Below are 17,344 nucleotides of genomic sequence, written 5' to 3'. Positions count from 1 at the left end.
CTGCCAGGGTACCTGCAAGTTAGGGGACCCCGTGCCAGGGAGCTCCGAAGGCAACCAGGGGCTTGAAGACTCGCCGTCCACTGGGGGACAGATTCGTGAGCGTCACGATTTCAGCACCGGCCTGACCAGCCCAGCGCGAAGACACTCCAACTCCTGCACAGCTTCCTCTAACACGAGGCCAAGAAGGCCCATCGTGAGGCGGGAGAGGCGTTCGAGGCAAAGAGCCGCCAGGACAAGTGCCAGGAGGGGGCTGTGGGCATCACCTCGGGGAACAGGCCCACAGACCACATCCACGCCCGAGACGCTCGAAGTCGGAAGCAGGAAGAGAAGTCACAGCGGTCAAGAGCTGCCTTCCCGAACATTCCAAACTGCCCTCCTGTCCAAGAGAAGCATCACTGAAATCAAAGGGAGCGTGAAGCCCGGGGGAGGCAAGCCGCGGTTCAGTGACCAGTGTCTGGGACACAGAGGACCTCCGGCCACAGCGAGGGATGAAGCGAAATGCCCACAGACCCTAAAAACGGGGAACATACCAAAAAGGAAATGTAACCGGTTAACAAAAATGTGGGAAAACACTAATCTCATGAGTAATCAGAAATTCATTAGGGGGCGCCTGGGTGGCTCAGTGGGTTAAGCCTCTGCCTTCGGCTCAGGTCATGATCTCAGGGTCCTGGGATCGAGCCCCGCGTCGGGCTCTCTGCTCAGCGGGGAGCCTGCTTCTCCCTCTGCTCATGTGCTCTCTCTCCCTCTCTCATTCTCTCTCTCAAATAAATACATAAAACTTTTTTTAAAAAAGCAGAGCAGTGGTTGTCCCCACGCGTTCTGTTTCTCACGCTGGTGGCTTCACGGGTACTACAGCCAGCAAACCTCATCCGAGTGGCCACGTGGATGCACTGTCTCACGTGGATCACGCTCTGGTAACGCTGATGAGAAGTCGTAAGAGGCAAAGCCAGCAAGGGTGCTGCCCGGGGACGCTCATGCGCTGCTGAAGAACAAACAGCCCCTCGCCTCTGGGAAAAGCAGACGGACGTTCTCCTACTCCTCCGAACCTGCTTTATGCAGGGAGTAAAAACGCAAAATAACAGCCGTGTGCACATGCCTCTTCCCTACGACTGTGCATGAGGGCCAGCAAGGTAACAGCCCAACAGGGGAAAAGACAACAGCACGCTGTGCTGACCCTCGCTCTAGGGGGTTACGCCCCATCTGCTGAGCCAGATCTCCGTCCCTCTCGGAGAAGAGCACAGGTGCACCTGTGGCCGGTGTGTCGTCCGAGGCTCGGGGCAGAGCAGAGCCTGAACCGCAGACACGCGCAGACACAGGGCGACACGCGGGCCCCAGCTGCCCGGGCCACAGGGAACACCGGCAGCACACACCAGAGTGACCGGGGCTACGAACCCGACGGGGAATAGCTTCCCCTTCCTCCTGCTCTGACCCTCAGTATTGCTGAGTCCGAGGATACCTCCTCTTCCCATGAACGTACAACCTCTGATCAGTGTCCACAGGCTGATGAAAGAGGGAGGGAGGGGGACGGAGTGGGGACTCCTGTCTTCAGAGAGACGCTCCCAGTCCAAAGCCAGAGGCAGACTGGGTGAGAATTCAGGCTCCGAGCTGCACAGAGCAGCGATCAGATCTGCAGTCACACACACCTGAGGTCAGGTCCCAAGTCACCCCCGCACTAGCCGGGCAGCCACTCCATGCGCCCTCTCTGGATCTCAGTGACCCCATCCGTGAGATGGGTCTAACCTCCCACCCTCCCAGAATCCACGGTGAGGACCAGGTGAGAGGCCGACAGGAACACCCTCTGTCAAGTCCCATCCACGTGTGGGTTCGTGGGGACACCCTGTACCACCACTCTGCTTGTCTCTGTCCACGATGTGGCCTTTCCAGGCAGGTGCCAGTCCAGCAGAGAGCTCCCTAACTGCCCCAACTCCCTCCATCCCTGTCTCCCCACCATCTGGCCGCCACGGCAGGAGGTTTTCAGGATCCCGATCCAGTGGACAGACCTGTGGCACAGGGGCAGCCCCTGATGCTGAGCCGCTCACCTGGGCCACACCAAGTACCCTCCACACCTGAGGGCCCGGCTTCCCTGCTGGCCTGGGGTCCTACAGCAGCATCGTAATGGTCCCCTTCTCATGATTCTTGGTCATTCCATTCTAGAGTAGCCATCGGACGAGCAGCATCGCACCAGCGCTCCTGGGGGAACTCGGGCAGCGGTTCCCGCGAAGCCTCTGGACACAACATTTCTGCCAATCGATCAGCACATAACCTTGCTTTACGTGTGTTTGTTTTGTGACTTAATGTAGCATTTTGTGACTAAACGTAATTTAATGTAGTGGTGGTTTGTCAACACTGGACACAAGACCAACAGCACTGTAACTCGTGCCTGAATAAACACGTGTTATTTAAAACACGTCATCTAAAAAAAAAACAACAGCAACAACAAAAACCCCAAATAAACCATGTGATCTTTTCCATAAGGGCCAGTCACAGCCTTCTCATGCCTGGGGCAGACTCTAGCATTCTGCTCAGGGACCATTTTAAACAGCAAAATCATCAACACAGCACAAAATGCAAAATACAGGCACTAAAGTGTCCCCAAACGGACACTTGTGGAGAGCATGACTGAAATGGGGCTGAGGGTCACCTCGTTTGACCTCGGGGGAGGAGGGGGGAGCGCACACACTGAGCTCCCTGAGTTTTCCGCTTTGTGCATATCTGCAATTAACTGTGAAAGCGCCATAAGTACTGAGTTGGGGGCTACAAATAAATTTTAGCAAGCACGTGAATTTGCAAAAATGGAATCCATGAATAATGAGGACGGACTGTCCCAGAAATACTGGCATCCGTCAGCTCCAAGGGGCCACGAGGATCCAGCTGCCTCCCCTGCCTCAAGCTAATTATTTTCCATTAACCAGACCTTTGAAAAATCATGAATTAGATTTTGGGGAGGCATTCCTTGAAACCACCCCAGCACTCTTCGAGACCATTCAGCCACACGGTTAAGCCAGCTAGAGTAACGCCCTCATTAGAGCAGTTTCCAGGGCACCTGGGTGGCTCAGTCGGTTAGGCGTCTTACTCTGGAACTCAGCTCGGGTCTTGAGCTCAGCATTGTTGACGAGCCCCATGGGGGGCTCCATGCTGGGAGCCTACTTTAAAACAAAACAAACAGACAGTTTGCAGCCATTAAAAATGAGGACCATGCATTACAATAGAGAAAACTGTCCAAGAACTACTTCTAAAAAGGGTTATGTTGGAGTAGCACGCCAAGAGATGTTTTTGAGAGGGCAATTCTACCAGATCCTCAAGAAACAACAGCTCCAATGCTACTCACACATTTTTAGAGCCTAAGAAATTTGCACATTCTTTTAAACACGGAGGCATAATGTTGATTCCAAAAATACAGCATGCATACACACACACACACACAAGGGAAGTACAGGCTAATCTCACACATGGAAAGAAACATAAAAATCTTAAATACAATATTAAAAAGAACCAAGCAATCCACTAAAAATGTATCTCATTTCCAAGCCAGATTTAATTTAGGAATACAAATATGGTCCAATATTATGAAATGTATTCATATATTCACTATATATTTACAGATTAAAAGAAAAATAATATATGATCATCTCTATGATGCTGAGAAAACTCCAGTAAAATTCAATACTCCTTCTTGATTAAAAAAAAAAATTTCTCCATAAAATGAGAATTGAGGGTATTTCCTTAAACATGATCTATAGCTCAAGGAGAAAAGGAAACAAGTTAAATATTACCGCAATTCACTATGGTTAACATTGTTCTAAAGATACTAGACACGTTGCAGTTAGACAATGAAGACGTTAATAACAGAATTTGTGATGATAAGGTAAAATTAACATTTCTTACAGATGACATTGTACCTGACCTGGAAGATGCAAAAAATTCAATTGAAAACAACAGAAGTCATACGTACAAAGTCACCAGTACATCCAGAAGCCAACAGCTTTGAGATATACCATCATTCCAGTTAGAAAGTATAATGGGAAGAATTATTTCATTCAGAATTTTTAAAAAACAAAAAAAAAGCTGACTTGAATGATTGAAGGTTTGCGAGTTCTTAGGTAGGGATATTCAAATCACTGAAGGAGAAACTCCACTAATTTGTTAATTTAACATGAGCCAATAGAAAATGCCAAGAGAGTGTTTCAGAATAAGTGGGAAGAACCAGGACAATGTGGAAAGAACGAGGTGGGGACAGGGTTCATATCAGTGTTAAAAACCCACAGCAGAGAGCTAGGGCCTCCTGTCGCCCCTTGGTGTTGCAGACCTAAAGCCCCTAGAACTGTGGGATGCCTCTGCCTCGTGCAGAAGGCTGGCTTGCAGGAGAAACCGGCCAGCGGGAAGAACAGGGATCTGTAACCCAAAGGATCCTAGCAAACAAAACACCGAGTCTCACCCGACGCTAAAAATACAAACCGAAAAACAGCCCTCGGCCCTACAGAGCCAACCAGAAGCTGACTCCAACAGAAACTTCTCCATCATTTTCCTGGACAGATTTGGTAATGTACACATTGGTTAATTTCTACCATTCCCCGCCCCCCGCAGAACGGTGACTTCATAACTGTACCATTTCATTGATTCTATCTTCAGACAAACCTGGAAGCCAACCACCCAACCTCCCACAAACCACCCTTCCACCCAGAGCCCAGCCACCAGCTCACGCCCGCCTCACTGGCGCAGCTTTCTAACTGGTCCTCACGCCTCCCTCAGCTCCTGTCGCTTCCCCGCTCAGAATCCCGCTTGCGTCCCGCCCACCCTTTACTCAAGTGTCTACCTTCTCCGAAAGGCCGTCCCAAACCACCCGGTTTAAAATCGCCAGCCCCACCCCACGTGTTCCCGATCCCACTTCCCGCACCTGTCACTACAGAATGTCGTCTGCGCTTTACCTGTTTATTTTGTTGGCTTTCAGCCTTTTCTTAGGACGGGAGCCAACATGCTTTTTCCTGCAAAGGTCCAGACAGAAAATATTTTAGGTTCTGTCTCAACTACGACATTGCCCTGGGCAATGCGTGAAGAAATGAGCAGGGCTAGGTTCCAACCCGTTTATTTACAAAAACAGGCAGCGGCATCAGAGCTGGCCCGGGGCCATGGTTTGCCAACACCTCCACTCCTAGGACTGGGCTGCGTTTTCACGGAGGTGCCCCGTGAGAACGTTCGCTCCGTGAAGGTCTGACTGTGTTTGCGCTTTGGTCATCCAGTTCACTGCTGCATACTCAGGTCCTAGAATAGCGTCTGGCCCAGAGGAAGCAATAAATTTTGGCCAACGGAACAAGTAAGTGACATGAACTCCGTGACTGGTGAAGCCAGGACGGTACTGCGCATGAACACACAGATCTGTGGCCGAGCACAGAAAGTACCGAAACAGGAGACGCGCTGTGATTTCGTGTGCATCAAGGTCGCCCTTCAAACCCGCAGGATGAAGACGATGAGCCTCCAGCCACGGGCCTTGGGACAACGGGCTAGCGAGGGAAAAAGAATAAGCCTGGGTCCCTGCTCGTGCCAACATAAATTCTAAGGGATCAAAATGTTTAATGTTAAAAGTAAAATCATAGAAAGAAAAAAAAATGGTGGGAGAACTTTTTTATCCTCTCAAGAGACGAAAAAGCCTTTCTAAGTAGAACACCAAGGCTTTCAAGGAAAAGATTCATCGAACAACATAAAAATAAAAAAAATGTCTATGGGGAAAAAGCCCCACACGCGTCATAAAAGAAAACAATGCACCAGAAAAACTACTGGAACTCTGATCTTGTGTCTAATTTCCCTAATAAATAATAAGCTTCATGTAACACATATAAAATAAGACAGAATAGGGGCGCCTGGGTGGCTCAGTGGGTTAAAGCCTCTGCCTTCCGCTCGGGTCTTGATCCCAGGGTTCCGGGATAGAGTCCTGCATCGGGTTCTCTGCTGGCGGGGAGCCTGCTTCTTCCCCTCTCCCTCTCTCTCTGCCTGACTCTCTACCTACTTGTGATCTCTGTCAAATAAATAAATAAAAATAAAATAAGACAGAATGGAAAGCAAAAGGAGATACAAACAGCTTTCCGAACATGAAAATCAGCTCAACTTCATACAGTGAGAGGAATATTCTTTGAAAACCACCCAATTCTACTTTTCACCTGGCAGGTTTGTAAAAATCAGGACACCTGACCACACTCCCAGGGGGAAGGGGACGGCAAGAAACAGGACTCCACGTCTGGCTGATGAAAATCTCCACCGAGATGGCAGGCCACGAAGACCCGCACCTGCTCACGTCTTCCAGCCGGCAAGTCCACCCCCGCGGGTTTTTTCCAAATTATGTAATTATGACAGTGGTGTTTGCAAAATACTGCAACGGTCCTCTAAGATCTCTGGGATAGAGGAAGTGGGGCGAGGGAGCACAGAACCGCGAGAAGAGGATCTCACTACTGAGGCGAACAGCTGGCCGTGAGCTGGCCGTGACCGAGTGAGGACTGGGCGGCGGGGGGGGGGGGGGGGGGCGCAGATGGGAAGCAGTGTGGGGGCTGGGCTCTCTCCAGGCTCCGGCAGTCCCAACAGGTGCCAGCGAGCCCCGAACCCCTGGAGGCCTGTTTCCCACTTGTAAAAGGGTAGTTAGAAGGGAATCCACCTCCCTGAGCTGCTGGGAGTTTGCAGGCGGGGACATGTGAGGCCTCCTGCAGGGTGGGCCCTGGGCAGGCGCCCAGGTTAACAAGCACTGCTCACGCCGCTCTGCCACCAGTGTCAGCCTCCCGAGAGGCCACAAAGGAGACTGTCACCGCGAACCTCCTCAGACCCTTTGGATTTGATTTACCTACTCAGAAAGTCTCAAAAATATATTGTTCTCCCCCCAAATTATTTTAATAATAGTGCAGTTACTTGGAAAAATGCATAGGCTAGAAAGTTTAAAAAACAGAAACAAAAAAGCAGGCCACCAAAGTGCACAGAAACGCCCCAGTGAAAGAAACCGTGAGACGGAGGGAGTCAGGCCGCGGGGTCAGGGCCCAGAGCGCTGGAGTTGCCCCTCCTGTTGTCCACGCACTACAGAGACTCCCGTGAACTTAAATGCCACTGCGGGCTGTGCCGGACGCTGTGCTCAAGGCTTACGTTCCCTGAGTCCACACTCGGAAGTGGGTTTTATTCACCAGTGAGGTCACGGACCGTCCGAGGTCACGGGCACTGCACCCCTCCCCACCCCCATCCACACCTGATCTGGAGCCAACACCGACCGAGGGCCACCCTCTGAGGCCGGGTGCCGGGAGCTGGGTGGGGGGCGGCCCTGGCCCCCCGGAGCTTCGGGGGAGGCCTGATGTATCACACAGGTGTGTGCGGCCCGCCGCGTCCCGAGTCTACACGAGTCAGAAGCACTAGGGAGGCTCCCCGTCTGAGAGGTCACACCGAAGTGGGCGGAGCCCGGGGCAGGGCCACCTGGTGTGGCCGGGCTAGGGGTCTGGCAGGGAGCGGTGGAGTTGGGGTGTCTCTGCTGTGAGGAGGTGCCCCCCAAGGGCACGCCTGGTTCGGCAGCAGCCTCTGCTCTGCCTGGCCCCTCTCAAAGGCGGCGGGGGGGGGGGGTCAAGTGGCCTCTCTGGGGCGAGTCCAAGGCAGCCCTCAGCCCCCGGACGCTCCCCCGCACCCCTGCAGCGGCCCGATGATGAAAAGGGCCTCTGTGGTCCCCTCAATAGGCCTTTCACCCACTCGTGCCTCTCAGTGCTCCTCGCCGGCTCGAGCCCTCCCTCGGGGCGCAAGAGACAAAGCCGCTGCCGGGGCACCCTTGCTGCGGGGCCGAGGCACTCAGACGGAGAAGTGCGGATCAGAGGGGTCCCCACGGCCCGGCCAGGGCTCTGCTCCGGCCTCAGGGGAGCAGGGCTCTCAGGGCGGCAAGGGGGCCGGGTCAGGAGAAGCCCAACACCCCTGTCTGCTTCCCTGTCTTCTTGAAGTCCGGGCTCCTTCTCCAGGTGAGCCGGGCTGTCCAGACAGCCCCCCAGTCTGCAGCGTGGTCCCCCCGCCCTTCTTCCCGGACCAAACGCCGGTGTATCCACAGCCCGCCACGGCCCGCCACTCCCCTCGCTGACAGGTCTCCGCCCTGACCGAGCCGTCTCCCCAGTGTGTCACCTCAGCTGTCACCTCCCCCAGCCCAAGCCCCTGATGCCTCCCACCTCATGCTACCTCGCCTCTTTCCACCCTCCCCGACACCCTGCGGGGTGAAGTCTCCATCTTCATTCAGCTGATGAGGAAATGGAGGCTCCCAGCTTGAGTCACCTGTCTGATGTCACCCTGCAAATCTCCGGTCCGGGGCTGTCTTCCCAGCCACAGCCTCCGCGTGGCTTCCCAACTCCTGAGCGCCCCACCCCACCCCGCCAAGCCAGTCCCCACTGCTGGCAGCGGGACCAGCACCCGCACAGGGCAGGGCCCCCAACAGCAGGTGGGCGAGGGCTGAACACGTAACTGGGAGGGTGACAACCCCCGCCAGCTCACAGCACAGCCAGCAGCTCTGAAACTCACCCAAAGCCTCCACCGACAAGGGCTTTCCTCCTCCCTCTGTTGCATTTCCAGCCCTCAGGTCACGGCCAGGATCACCCTAATAGCTGACTTCCTGGGGGAGGAGAGCAAGAGCCTGACTCAGGTCACCCAGAAGGACCACAATGGCAGCTGCGGCTGGGATCCAGGCCAGGGTGGACCGGCACCGGCTCCCAGAGCTGCTCTGTGGGAGGCCCCCAGCACAGTGGGAAATAGACCTTGACCCTGACCTCAAGGTCCTCTCTTGGGGTGGGGCGTCCCCCAAACTGGTCCACCGCCTACCCACTGTTTCCAGAAGCAATCCTCTGGGCTCCCCCATCCCTCCCACTAAACGCCCTCCCCTAAACCTTTCTAGGTTCCATCCTGCCCAGCAGTTTGGGGCCCAAAGAGATGCTCCCCCGTCCGCGGCCCTCCTCCTGGGGGCTGCGGCCTTATTCCAACTCCTGACTCACTGCCCTGCTCTGACTCATGACACACGGGGCCTGTAAGACAGGCTGCAGGTCCTCCGAGGAACCTCCGAGGCTCCCACAGACACCCAGGCAAGGCGCCCCATCCCGGACAGGAGCTGTGACCTGTGACCTGTGACCTCCCGGCTCGCCCCACCCCCGCCCCGCCACCTGGGCTTGAGATCACTTGGTCACTGGCCAGGCCCCTGCACAGCGTTCCTCCTCCCGGGGCCTGCGCCCTTTCCCCCGAGACAGGGGTCCCAGCCCTCTGCTACGCAGCTTCCCCCTCAGAAGGGCCCACTCCCACGTACGTCTCCGCCTCCCGTCCCCCTCTCCCCTCCCCGCTTCACGGTGGAGACGGGCGGTGGGCGGCGGGGCTCCTGCTCCGGGCCACACCAGGGTGAGGCCACTCGGGGAGGGAGGAGGTGCCAAATGCCTCTCCTCGGGGAGACGGACGCGTCTGAGGGTGACACTGCACAGGCCACAGCCTCGCGTCCCGGAGGACTGGGCCCCAAACCCACACCGACTGCTCTGGGCCCGTGAACACCGTGGCCCCGGCAGCTCCGGGCCTCGCCAGTTCCATCTGCCAACGGGGCGAACGCAGCCTCCGCTCAGGGCCGCCACGGGAAGGGCACAGTGCCGGGCGCACCCCCGCCTGCGGTGGCTGCTCTGGCTCCCGCCCTCTTCCGGAGCCCCGGGGAGGCTGCCGGCCCGAGAGGACCGCATCCCCGCGCCCTGCGGCCCGGAAAGCAGCCACGGCTCGGGAGTCCCACCGTGGGGGGGGTCACTCCCCTCCGCCCCGGGTCAGGAGAAATCCCAAGTCACCCCAGGAGGCTCGGTCCCCCAGGTGGGGGGCTCGGAGGCTGTGCAGGCCGCAGCCTGAAGGTGAGGCCACGGCGTGGGGTTGTGGGATGCCGGGGTCCTCGCTCCCCCTTGTGCGGGCCGGGATTCGGCTTCTTCCTGTTCTGCCTCTTCCCCGTTTCACTTCCGTCAGCCGGAGCCAAAGCGCCCGAGTGGCAGGGACCTCCCTGAGGCGTGGTGTCACCGGCCCTGCGTGTCACAGGTGGCTGGGACTCACGCGCCACACCTCGGGCTGAGAACGGCGCTGCGGGTCAGTCTGCCTTCCCCCCCTTTATGTCAGAGGACAGTGAGGGCCAGAGGGAAGAGCCTAGCTCAAGGTCACCCTCACAGGCCCCCTGGATTTGGCCCCGGGCCCTGTCACCTGTCCCCAGCAGCCTCCGTGATACTCTCTGATGCTCTAGGTCTGGAGACCGGCCTCTGCCCCCGGGGGAGGCAGAACAGCCATCGTGTGGGCATCCTACCCCCCGGGAGAGCAGAGGCCCAGAGAGCGGCAGTGACCCCCCCGAGGCGGCACAGCACTGGGGGAAAATTAAACTTGGAACGTTCTCTCCCGTCTTCCCCACTCTGTCTCTGCCAGGGAGGCCCTCTGTGAGGAATGCCCACTCAAGGGACACCCCCCAAGAAACGATCACCTCTTCACCGCACGGGTACCCGCCCGCCGACGCCCCCCACCGCCCCCACCACACCCGCTCCCTGCGGCCTTGTCTGCTTCCCCTTCTTCCTCGGCTCCTCCCCCGCCCCCTTATTCCCTCTCTCTCAGATACATAAATCTTAAAAAAAAAAAAAAAAAAATCAACAGTAACCACAACTCCACCTACAAGGGAATAAATTAAAACCAAAGCCCCCTTTTCTACTTCTGTCAACAGACATCCTTCAGCTAGTCACTGGTCAGGAACAGACACTCAAGCTAGCTGGGCGCTTGTGCCATGTCACGTCAGACACAGGATTTCCTTTTATTTATTTATTTTGAAGATTTATTTATTTATTTGTCAGAGCGACACAGAGAGAGAGCACAAGCAGGGGGAGCGGCAGGCAGAGGGAGAAGCAGGCTCCCCACTGAGCAGGGAGCCCGATGCGGGGCTCGATCCCAGGACCCCGGGATCACGACCTGAGCTGAAGGCAGACGCTTAACAGATGGAGGCACCCACGTGTCCCAGGATTCCCTTTTTAGGAGGAGGGGGTCCCCCTCAAACTTAGCCGCGGCTTCTGCTGCCCTGGGTTGTGCAAAGGCTCCACCCCAAGCTGGGTTTTCCCTGACTTTAGCCCCTAACCCTGGTCGATGTCTCGGACCCCCTATTTGCAGGACCAGCAGCAACAACCCAGCCCCCAGCTGTGGCCAATGGGACCTGGGAGGGATGTGCTCGAGGACACACCCCAGCTTTGCCCCCCCCCCACCCCCCCGACTGGCCTCCAGCTGTGCCCCCTGCAGGGGCTGGGGCGTGGGGGGAGGGTCAAATCAGGCATTCATTCCAGCCCTTGGGACCCACCAGTGTCAGGGTCCCCTCTGAGCCTCGCCCCGCTGTCTGTGACGCCACAGGGTTAGGCTGGTGGACTTCCACTTCAAGTCTGGACAACATGGAAAATGTTTAAGAAATTTTAAGTCAGAAAGCATGACTAAGAAACTACATAGAGAACAACGAAGAATTCTTTATAAAAAGGCTTTAAAAATATCGGAAAGCAAGCCTTTGCAAAGTTAATAGTTGTCTCTGGGTGATTGCAACTGTGAGTAATTTTTTTCCCATTTTCTTAAATTTTCCAGTTTCTATAATGTGCATGGAACTTTTTTTTTTCACTGGGAAAACATGTGTTTGGGGATTCCGAGGCTGTTTTCTCACGAGCATCCAGCGTGGGGCTCCCCCTCCACGCCCTCCCGCTCCGCCGCTCTCCCAGAGCCCGCCCGGCCGGTGAAGGAGACATCGGGAAGGCCAGCAGCCGCTGCGAGGAGGGGACACAGCAGGGGCAGAGTGGCCCTCACCTGCAGGCCCGGGGCGCCGGACAATTCAGCCCACTCTGGTCTGGCAGAGACACCCCTGCAGCCGGGACCCTGGGGCTCTTTCAAGTGGGATGTCCAACGTCCTCGGAGCTCCCAGAGTCTCTGCCTGGGGAGAGAACCGCCCCACAGCCTCCAGGCTCCTCCAGCCCCACACACGGCCCGAGGCCGGAACCCACAGGCCTTAAAAATAGGCCCAGGAACCGAAAGAGGCACTGCCACCACTCCAAACGGTCACACTTCCTCCCCAGAGCACGGGCCCAGGACCAGCCTGGCCTGCCTTGGCTGGGCTGGAGGGCCGGGACCCCAGGGAGCCCCGGGAAACTGTCTGCAGGGAGTGCACAGCAGGCTGCCCCCCAGAGCACACATTCAGCCCCAAGTTCACGCCGGGGCACGGGGCCAGGTGCTTCATGTCCCTCCTAATGACAAGGGCAATGGCGAGGATAGGGTCTGACCCTGCGCCAAGTCTCAGCCGCTCCACTTCTCATACAATTCCCACAACCCTACAGACTCTGCCATCTCCTCTTTGCAGGGTCACAGGCCCCCAGTCTTCCCTTCCAGTTACATCTCCCACCAAAATCTCCCGCCCCCCACCGAAGTCCAGCCGCACTGACCCTGGCAGAAGGGGGACGGGCTGGGCCAAGACTGTACGGTCCTCTTCCCGATTCTCAGACTGGCCCCAGGTGTCTGATGTACGTGGGTGTTTAGCTGGGGCAGAGGCTCACCGGAAGGCAATGTCCCCCTTAGTGCCTTCTGGCTCATCCCGTGAACTCCCTGCAAGACAGCTCTTGGCCTCTGACAGGTCTCACACAGACCACAGTCCTGCCACCTCCCAGCGACATGACCTTGGGTGAGTCAGTTTGCTCTCTGAAGCGGCTTTTCTCATCTGCAAAATGGGGAACTAACAGACTGGCAGGGTTGCCGGGTGGGCGCCTGGCGCACAGTGAGCGTGCCGGGTCCCAGGCAGGCCACCCCACAAGTCAACAGCCACCACACTCACCGAGGCCCGGCCAAGGGCTCAGCCGCTGCTGCAGCCCCAGCCCTCACACAGCTTCTGGCCTCTCCTCCTCAGCCCAGGCAAGCCCTGCCCCGCTGCAGCCCCTCTCAAAGGCCACACCTCGCACCATCCCCCATCAGCCGTGGGGACTCCCTCCTCCGTGCCTCCGGAGGGAACCTCTCATCCTTCGACTTGGGCCCTTCCTCAACCCACCTGTGCCTGGGAGCAGTGCACACCTGTGATGACTGGGCTGCCAGCACCCTGAGGGCATGTGTAGGCTGGGGTCCCCCTCTGCTAAGAGCTTAGGTTTAGACAGATTCGGCTCCTTCCCGGCCACGTGACTAGGGACACGTTACTACACCTCTAAACCTGCCTTTGCTCATCAGCACAAAGAGAAGGGTACAACAACACCTACCTTATAGGACTGTTTCAAGAATAAAAGGAAACCTTGAACATGAAACTCTCCTTTGGCCCCACGGAGAGAGAATGCCCTCAGCCACCTAGAAGGGGGCCAGAGGCCAGGCAAACAGCAGCTCTACAAAGTGCACGGCCTAGGCAGGCCCTGAAGACAAGCAGCATGAGGGGGCCCCACCCTCCCAGCACCTGCCTGTCCTTGGTGGACACCAGGTCCCGGGGCCAGGTCAAGTCCACGGGGCCTTGCCAAACGTCAGTGGCGGGCGCACCGCCCCTGCTGAAAGGGAGCCTTCCTGCCCAGCGTGCTGGAGCTGATGTCCCAGGCCCAGGAGAGAGCCCAAGCCCCAGAGGAAGGATCAGGCTATATCCACTTTTGGTCCAGATGTCTGCATCACCCAACATCTGGGCATTGGACCTCCTGACTCTTCCCAGCTCAGAGAACCCGCAGCCCCACAGAAGCTCGCGCAGCCAGCCAGCTTGGTTCATCTGCTCCCTGGAATCCCAAGCCGTTTCCTGTATATAAACCACCCCCAGTCCTGCTCGGAGCAGCTGCTGCCAGCAGAGTCTTTGCTTCGGCTGTCACCGTGCACCTGGCTTCTCTCCCCTACTCAGCTGTGGCCTCCCACAAGGCAGGGTCAGGCCCGATCCCCCGACCCGGCACTCACGAGATGCTTCCAACACAGATGCTGCTGAAGGAAAGATGCAACCATCACGTTTGCATCCACAAGGTGCCTTTCATCATGACAGCCGAGTGACAATCCCTGTGTGGGGGCTCCAGTCGCACTCTCCCATCTTAGAGGCTGTGACTCAGAAGTGACAACAGTGTGTCTGGGGTCGAGCGTCACCACCAGAGGCTCCCTGACACCTTTGAAACAACCTCAGGGAACATGGCATGCTTCTGAATGACCGCAGCTTTAATGACACAGCAACGATGGTCTGGGCGGTTTAAATTCCTACATCTAACAGGTTGTCACAGCTGTAAAGGGAAGAAAGGGGGAAGTGGTCCGCGGGCCGTGTCCAAGTCCTGGGTTCCCGTCTGGGTGCACAGGCCAACCACCGGGTCCTAACTCTACTTTGGCAATAGGTCACTGTTAGGCTTGGCCCTCTCTGAGCCTCCCCTCTCTCATCTGATAAATGAAAGATGGTCAAAGTGAGCCCTACTAAGAGGCCAAGATCCCACGTTCTATACACACGCTCATCCTTAATTTACAAGCCCAGAGAGTCTCTCATTTGCCTGCTAAATGTTTCCTGGGCACCTGCTCTACTGGGCCATGCCCTCGAGGGGCTCACTTGCTGGGGAAACAGTCACACAGACTCTCACAAAGCCACAACAGGCCTGATCAACCCACAGACACGCACCCGGTATGCAGAGCCCAGGCGGCGGGACAGGACATGACAGGAGAAAGGGTTCCCAGAAAGCGGCAGCGCTGGAGTGGACGCTTAAAGGGACACCTGTAGGCGTGTGTGGGGCAGGTGAGAAGGGGTGGCTGCCCAGGAAGAGAAAACAGCAGGCCTAAAACATAGGGCATCAGAGCACTGCAGACTGAGTTCAGGGGAATACGGGACGGGTGGGATGGGAGGATGGGGGCAAGACAGGAGACCCTGCTTGGGAGGGAGGCCTGGGTGCCAGGACAGGAGACCTGAGGCATTTCTCCTCCCCAGAGGCAGCATAGCAGGCCCTGGGGGGCCTAGCTGGAGGCATCTGGGGGGGCTGGCTCTGGGGTCAGACTGGCCAAAGGTCAATGCCCGCCGTGCCGCTTCCTCGCTGACCATCTCTGCACAAGCCTCTCCCCTCTCTGAACCTCTGGATTCTCTGTGGCATGGAGAGGCTATTCCTATCTGGCAAAGTCAGACTCAAACTGAGCACACACAACGTCCTTGCACATAGTAAGAACTCCGTAAACACCAAGTGCTAAAATTAATTACTACTGTCCTTAAGGAATGGCCCTGTGGGCTCCTTGGGACAGGGCCTGACAGGGGAGAGACAAGGTGCTCAGTGGTCGAGGACGGTGGGAGGGTGCTGACACGGAAGGGGGGAGGGGCCGCGTGGAGCCTCCAGGCAAGCAGGGCGGAGGGGCAGCAGATGGCTCCGCAGACCCCTCCCATCGCAGACAGCCTGGGCCAGGCGGCAGGTGCGCCTGCCACCTGGCGCACGGCCCAGCACACAGTAGGTGCTCAGTGAACATTTGCTGAATGAACAAACAAGGATCCTTCAATATCTGCGCAAAATGAAGACGTGACACCTTTTCAGAAAAGACACCTGAGAAACCCATTTCCTGGTCCATCCTTACTTGGTAGGCACCCCCAATGCCCCGCCCGCAACTCCCATCCCGGCCCACAGGAAAGGTCGTTCCTGGGGCAGGCTGGGCTGAGGGGACAGGTCTCGTGCTAAGGGAAGCCCGCCTCCTACAAAAAAGGAGGACTGGAAGTTATTTCCTCTTCTCTCTCCCTTCCAGGGCGTGGCCTGCTGAGGGGCCTGGAACCCTAGGGCAGCGGTGACCCCGCTGCTGTGTGACCTCAGAGGGGTTATGTTGGCTCTCTGGGACTCCCTGATGGTGAACGACGAGGGGACAGGTAGAATCTCCAAAGCCGACCATTCCCTGCTTCACCACGCTGTCACCCACTCCCCATCCCTCCCCAGGAATCCCCAGCTCAGAGGGGGGGTGGGGGTGGGGGGGTGGGGGGGTGGGGGTGGGGGGGTGGGGGGGTGGGGGTGGGGTGGGGGTGGCTGACAATGTGGAGTGAAATCCTTTCCACATGAAGAAGGGAGGGGTCTTTCCACGGAGAAAATGAAAAGCCCACCCTACAGGGGAGGGGGCTTCTCAGCTTCAGTCTGGGCAGGATCCACCCCGAGCGATGACCTCACACCCAGCCAGGCAGGGAGACCCCACCCACACCTAACAGTCCCAGGTTCTTCCAAACAATACCAGGCACCCCCACCCCACCCCACAGCAGACATATGACCTAGGGCCTCAACTGAGCAGGGTCACACCCAGAGAGGCAGCAGGTCCTGCTCTCCGTGCTAAGTGGGTGGCTTCAGGGGGCCAAGGCCCAACAGGTTCCCACTTGGAGCTGATGGGGAGCAGGCGAGGCAGTGCGGAGAGGTGCAGGAGACAAAGGCTTCAGGAAGCTGGGGATGGTGGCCACGACACACTTGCGGGGAGGTGTGCCTAGACCCCACTGGGCCCTGCCACCCCCCCTCCCCATGCTGGTCTCCTGGTCTCCCCAGATCCCACGCCCACACTCCCTGCAGTGGAACTGAAGCCCCGGGGAGGGCTTCCCAGGGAAGGGAGGGACCTGCCACAACCACGGCGAGGAAGAAGGGTGAACAGACATACTCGAAAGGACAGACAGAGGGAGACACCGAGAGACCCGGGAAAGGGGAAGAGACCCAGGAACACGAGAGTGCGGAGTCGCTCTTGGGACCGAAATCAGAGACCAACACACAGGGACGCAGGAAAAACCTATACGTGGGGAGCCGGGGGCGCACGGAGGAGGCCAGGACACGCAGGGAGAGAAACAGACAGAGACACACACACGCACAGAGACACACGCAGAGACGGAAGCACACAGAGACGGACACGGAGACGCACGCAGAGACGGAAACACAGAGAGACGGAGACGCACGCAGAGACCGAGACATGGAGACCGAGACGCGCACAGAGACGGAGACCCGCGGAGGCGCGCACTGCCCCGGCGCCGGCCGCCCCGGCCCGCCCCACTCACTCACCGAGGCCGCAGACCTCACGGCGCAGGCTGAGGCGGCCGCGCTCCTCGGCTATGGCGCGCAGCATGCGCTGCAGCGAGCGCTCCTCGGCCTCGGCGCCGCCCGCAGGCTCGGGGGAGGCGGCGGCAGCGGCGGGGAGGGCGGGCGGCCCGGCCCGGAGCCCCGCGGGCGCGGGCGCCGAGGCGCAGGCCCGGCCCGGCGGCCGCGCAGAGGCCATGCCGGGCCCCGGCTCATCGCCCGCGCCGCGCCCGCCGGGGCCCCCGGCGCGCCCCGCCGCCCCCGACCCGGCGCCGCCCGCCGCGAGCACCAGTGAAGCCACAATCCGCCTTTGTGCGCGTCGCCGCCGCCGCCGTCGCTGTAGCCGCCGCCGCCGCCGCCGCCCG

At 58.0% G+C, this 17,344-nt stretch overlaps 1 protein-coding gene across 1 annotated transcript in view; it reads right to left on the bottom strand.

Annotated features, from left to right (window-relative positions):
- The window catches only part of KIAA0930, a 32,661-nt gene extending 15,545 nt beyond the window's left edge, over positions 1 to 17,116 (bottom strand). The window contains exon 1 of the mRNA XM_080811968.1: positions 16,965 to 17,116. Coding sequence (XP_080668094.1) covers positions 16,965 to 17,028 — 64 coding nt within the window. The 5' untranslated portion in view covers positions 17,029 to 17,116. The remainder of the gene's footprint in view (positions 1 to 16,964) is intronic.
- Between the last annotated feature and the right edge of the window lie 228 nt (positions 17,117 to 17,344).

The sequence above is a fragment of the Martes martes genome (genome assembly GCF_963455335.1).
Source record: "Martes martes genome assembly, chromosome: 8".
Taxonomy (NCBI): Eukaryota; Metazoa; Chordata; class Mammalia; order Carnivora; family Mustelidae; genus Martes; species Martes martes.
This window is presented reverse-complemented; position numbering and strand designations above follow the sequence as displayed.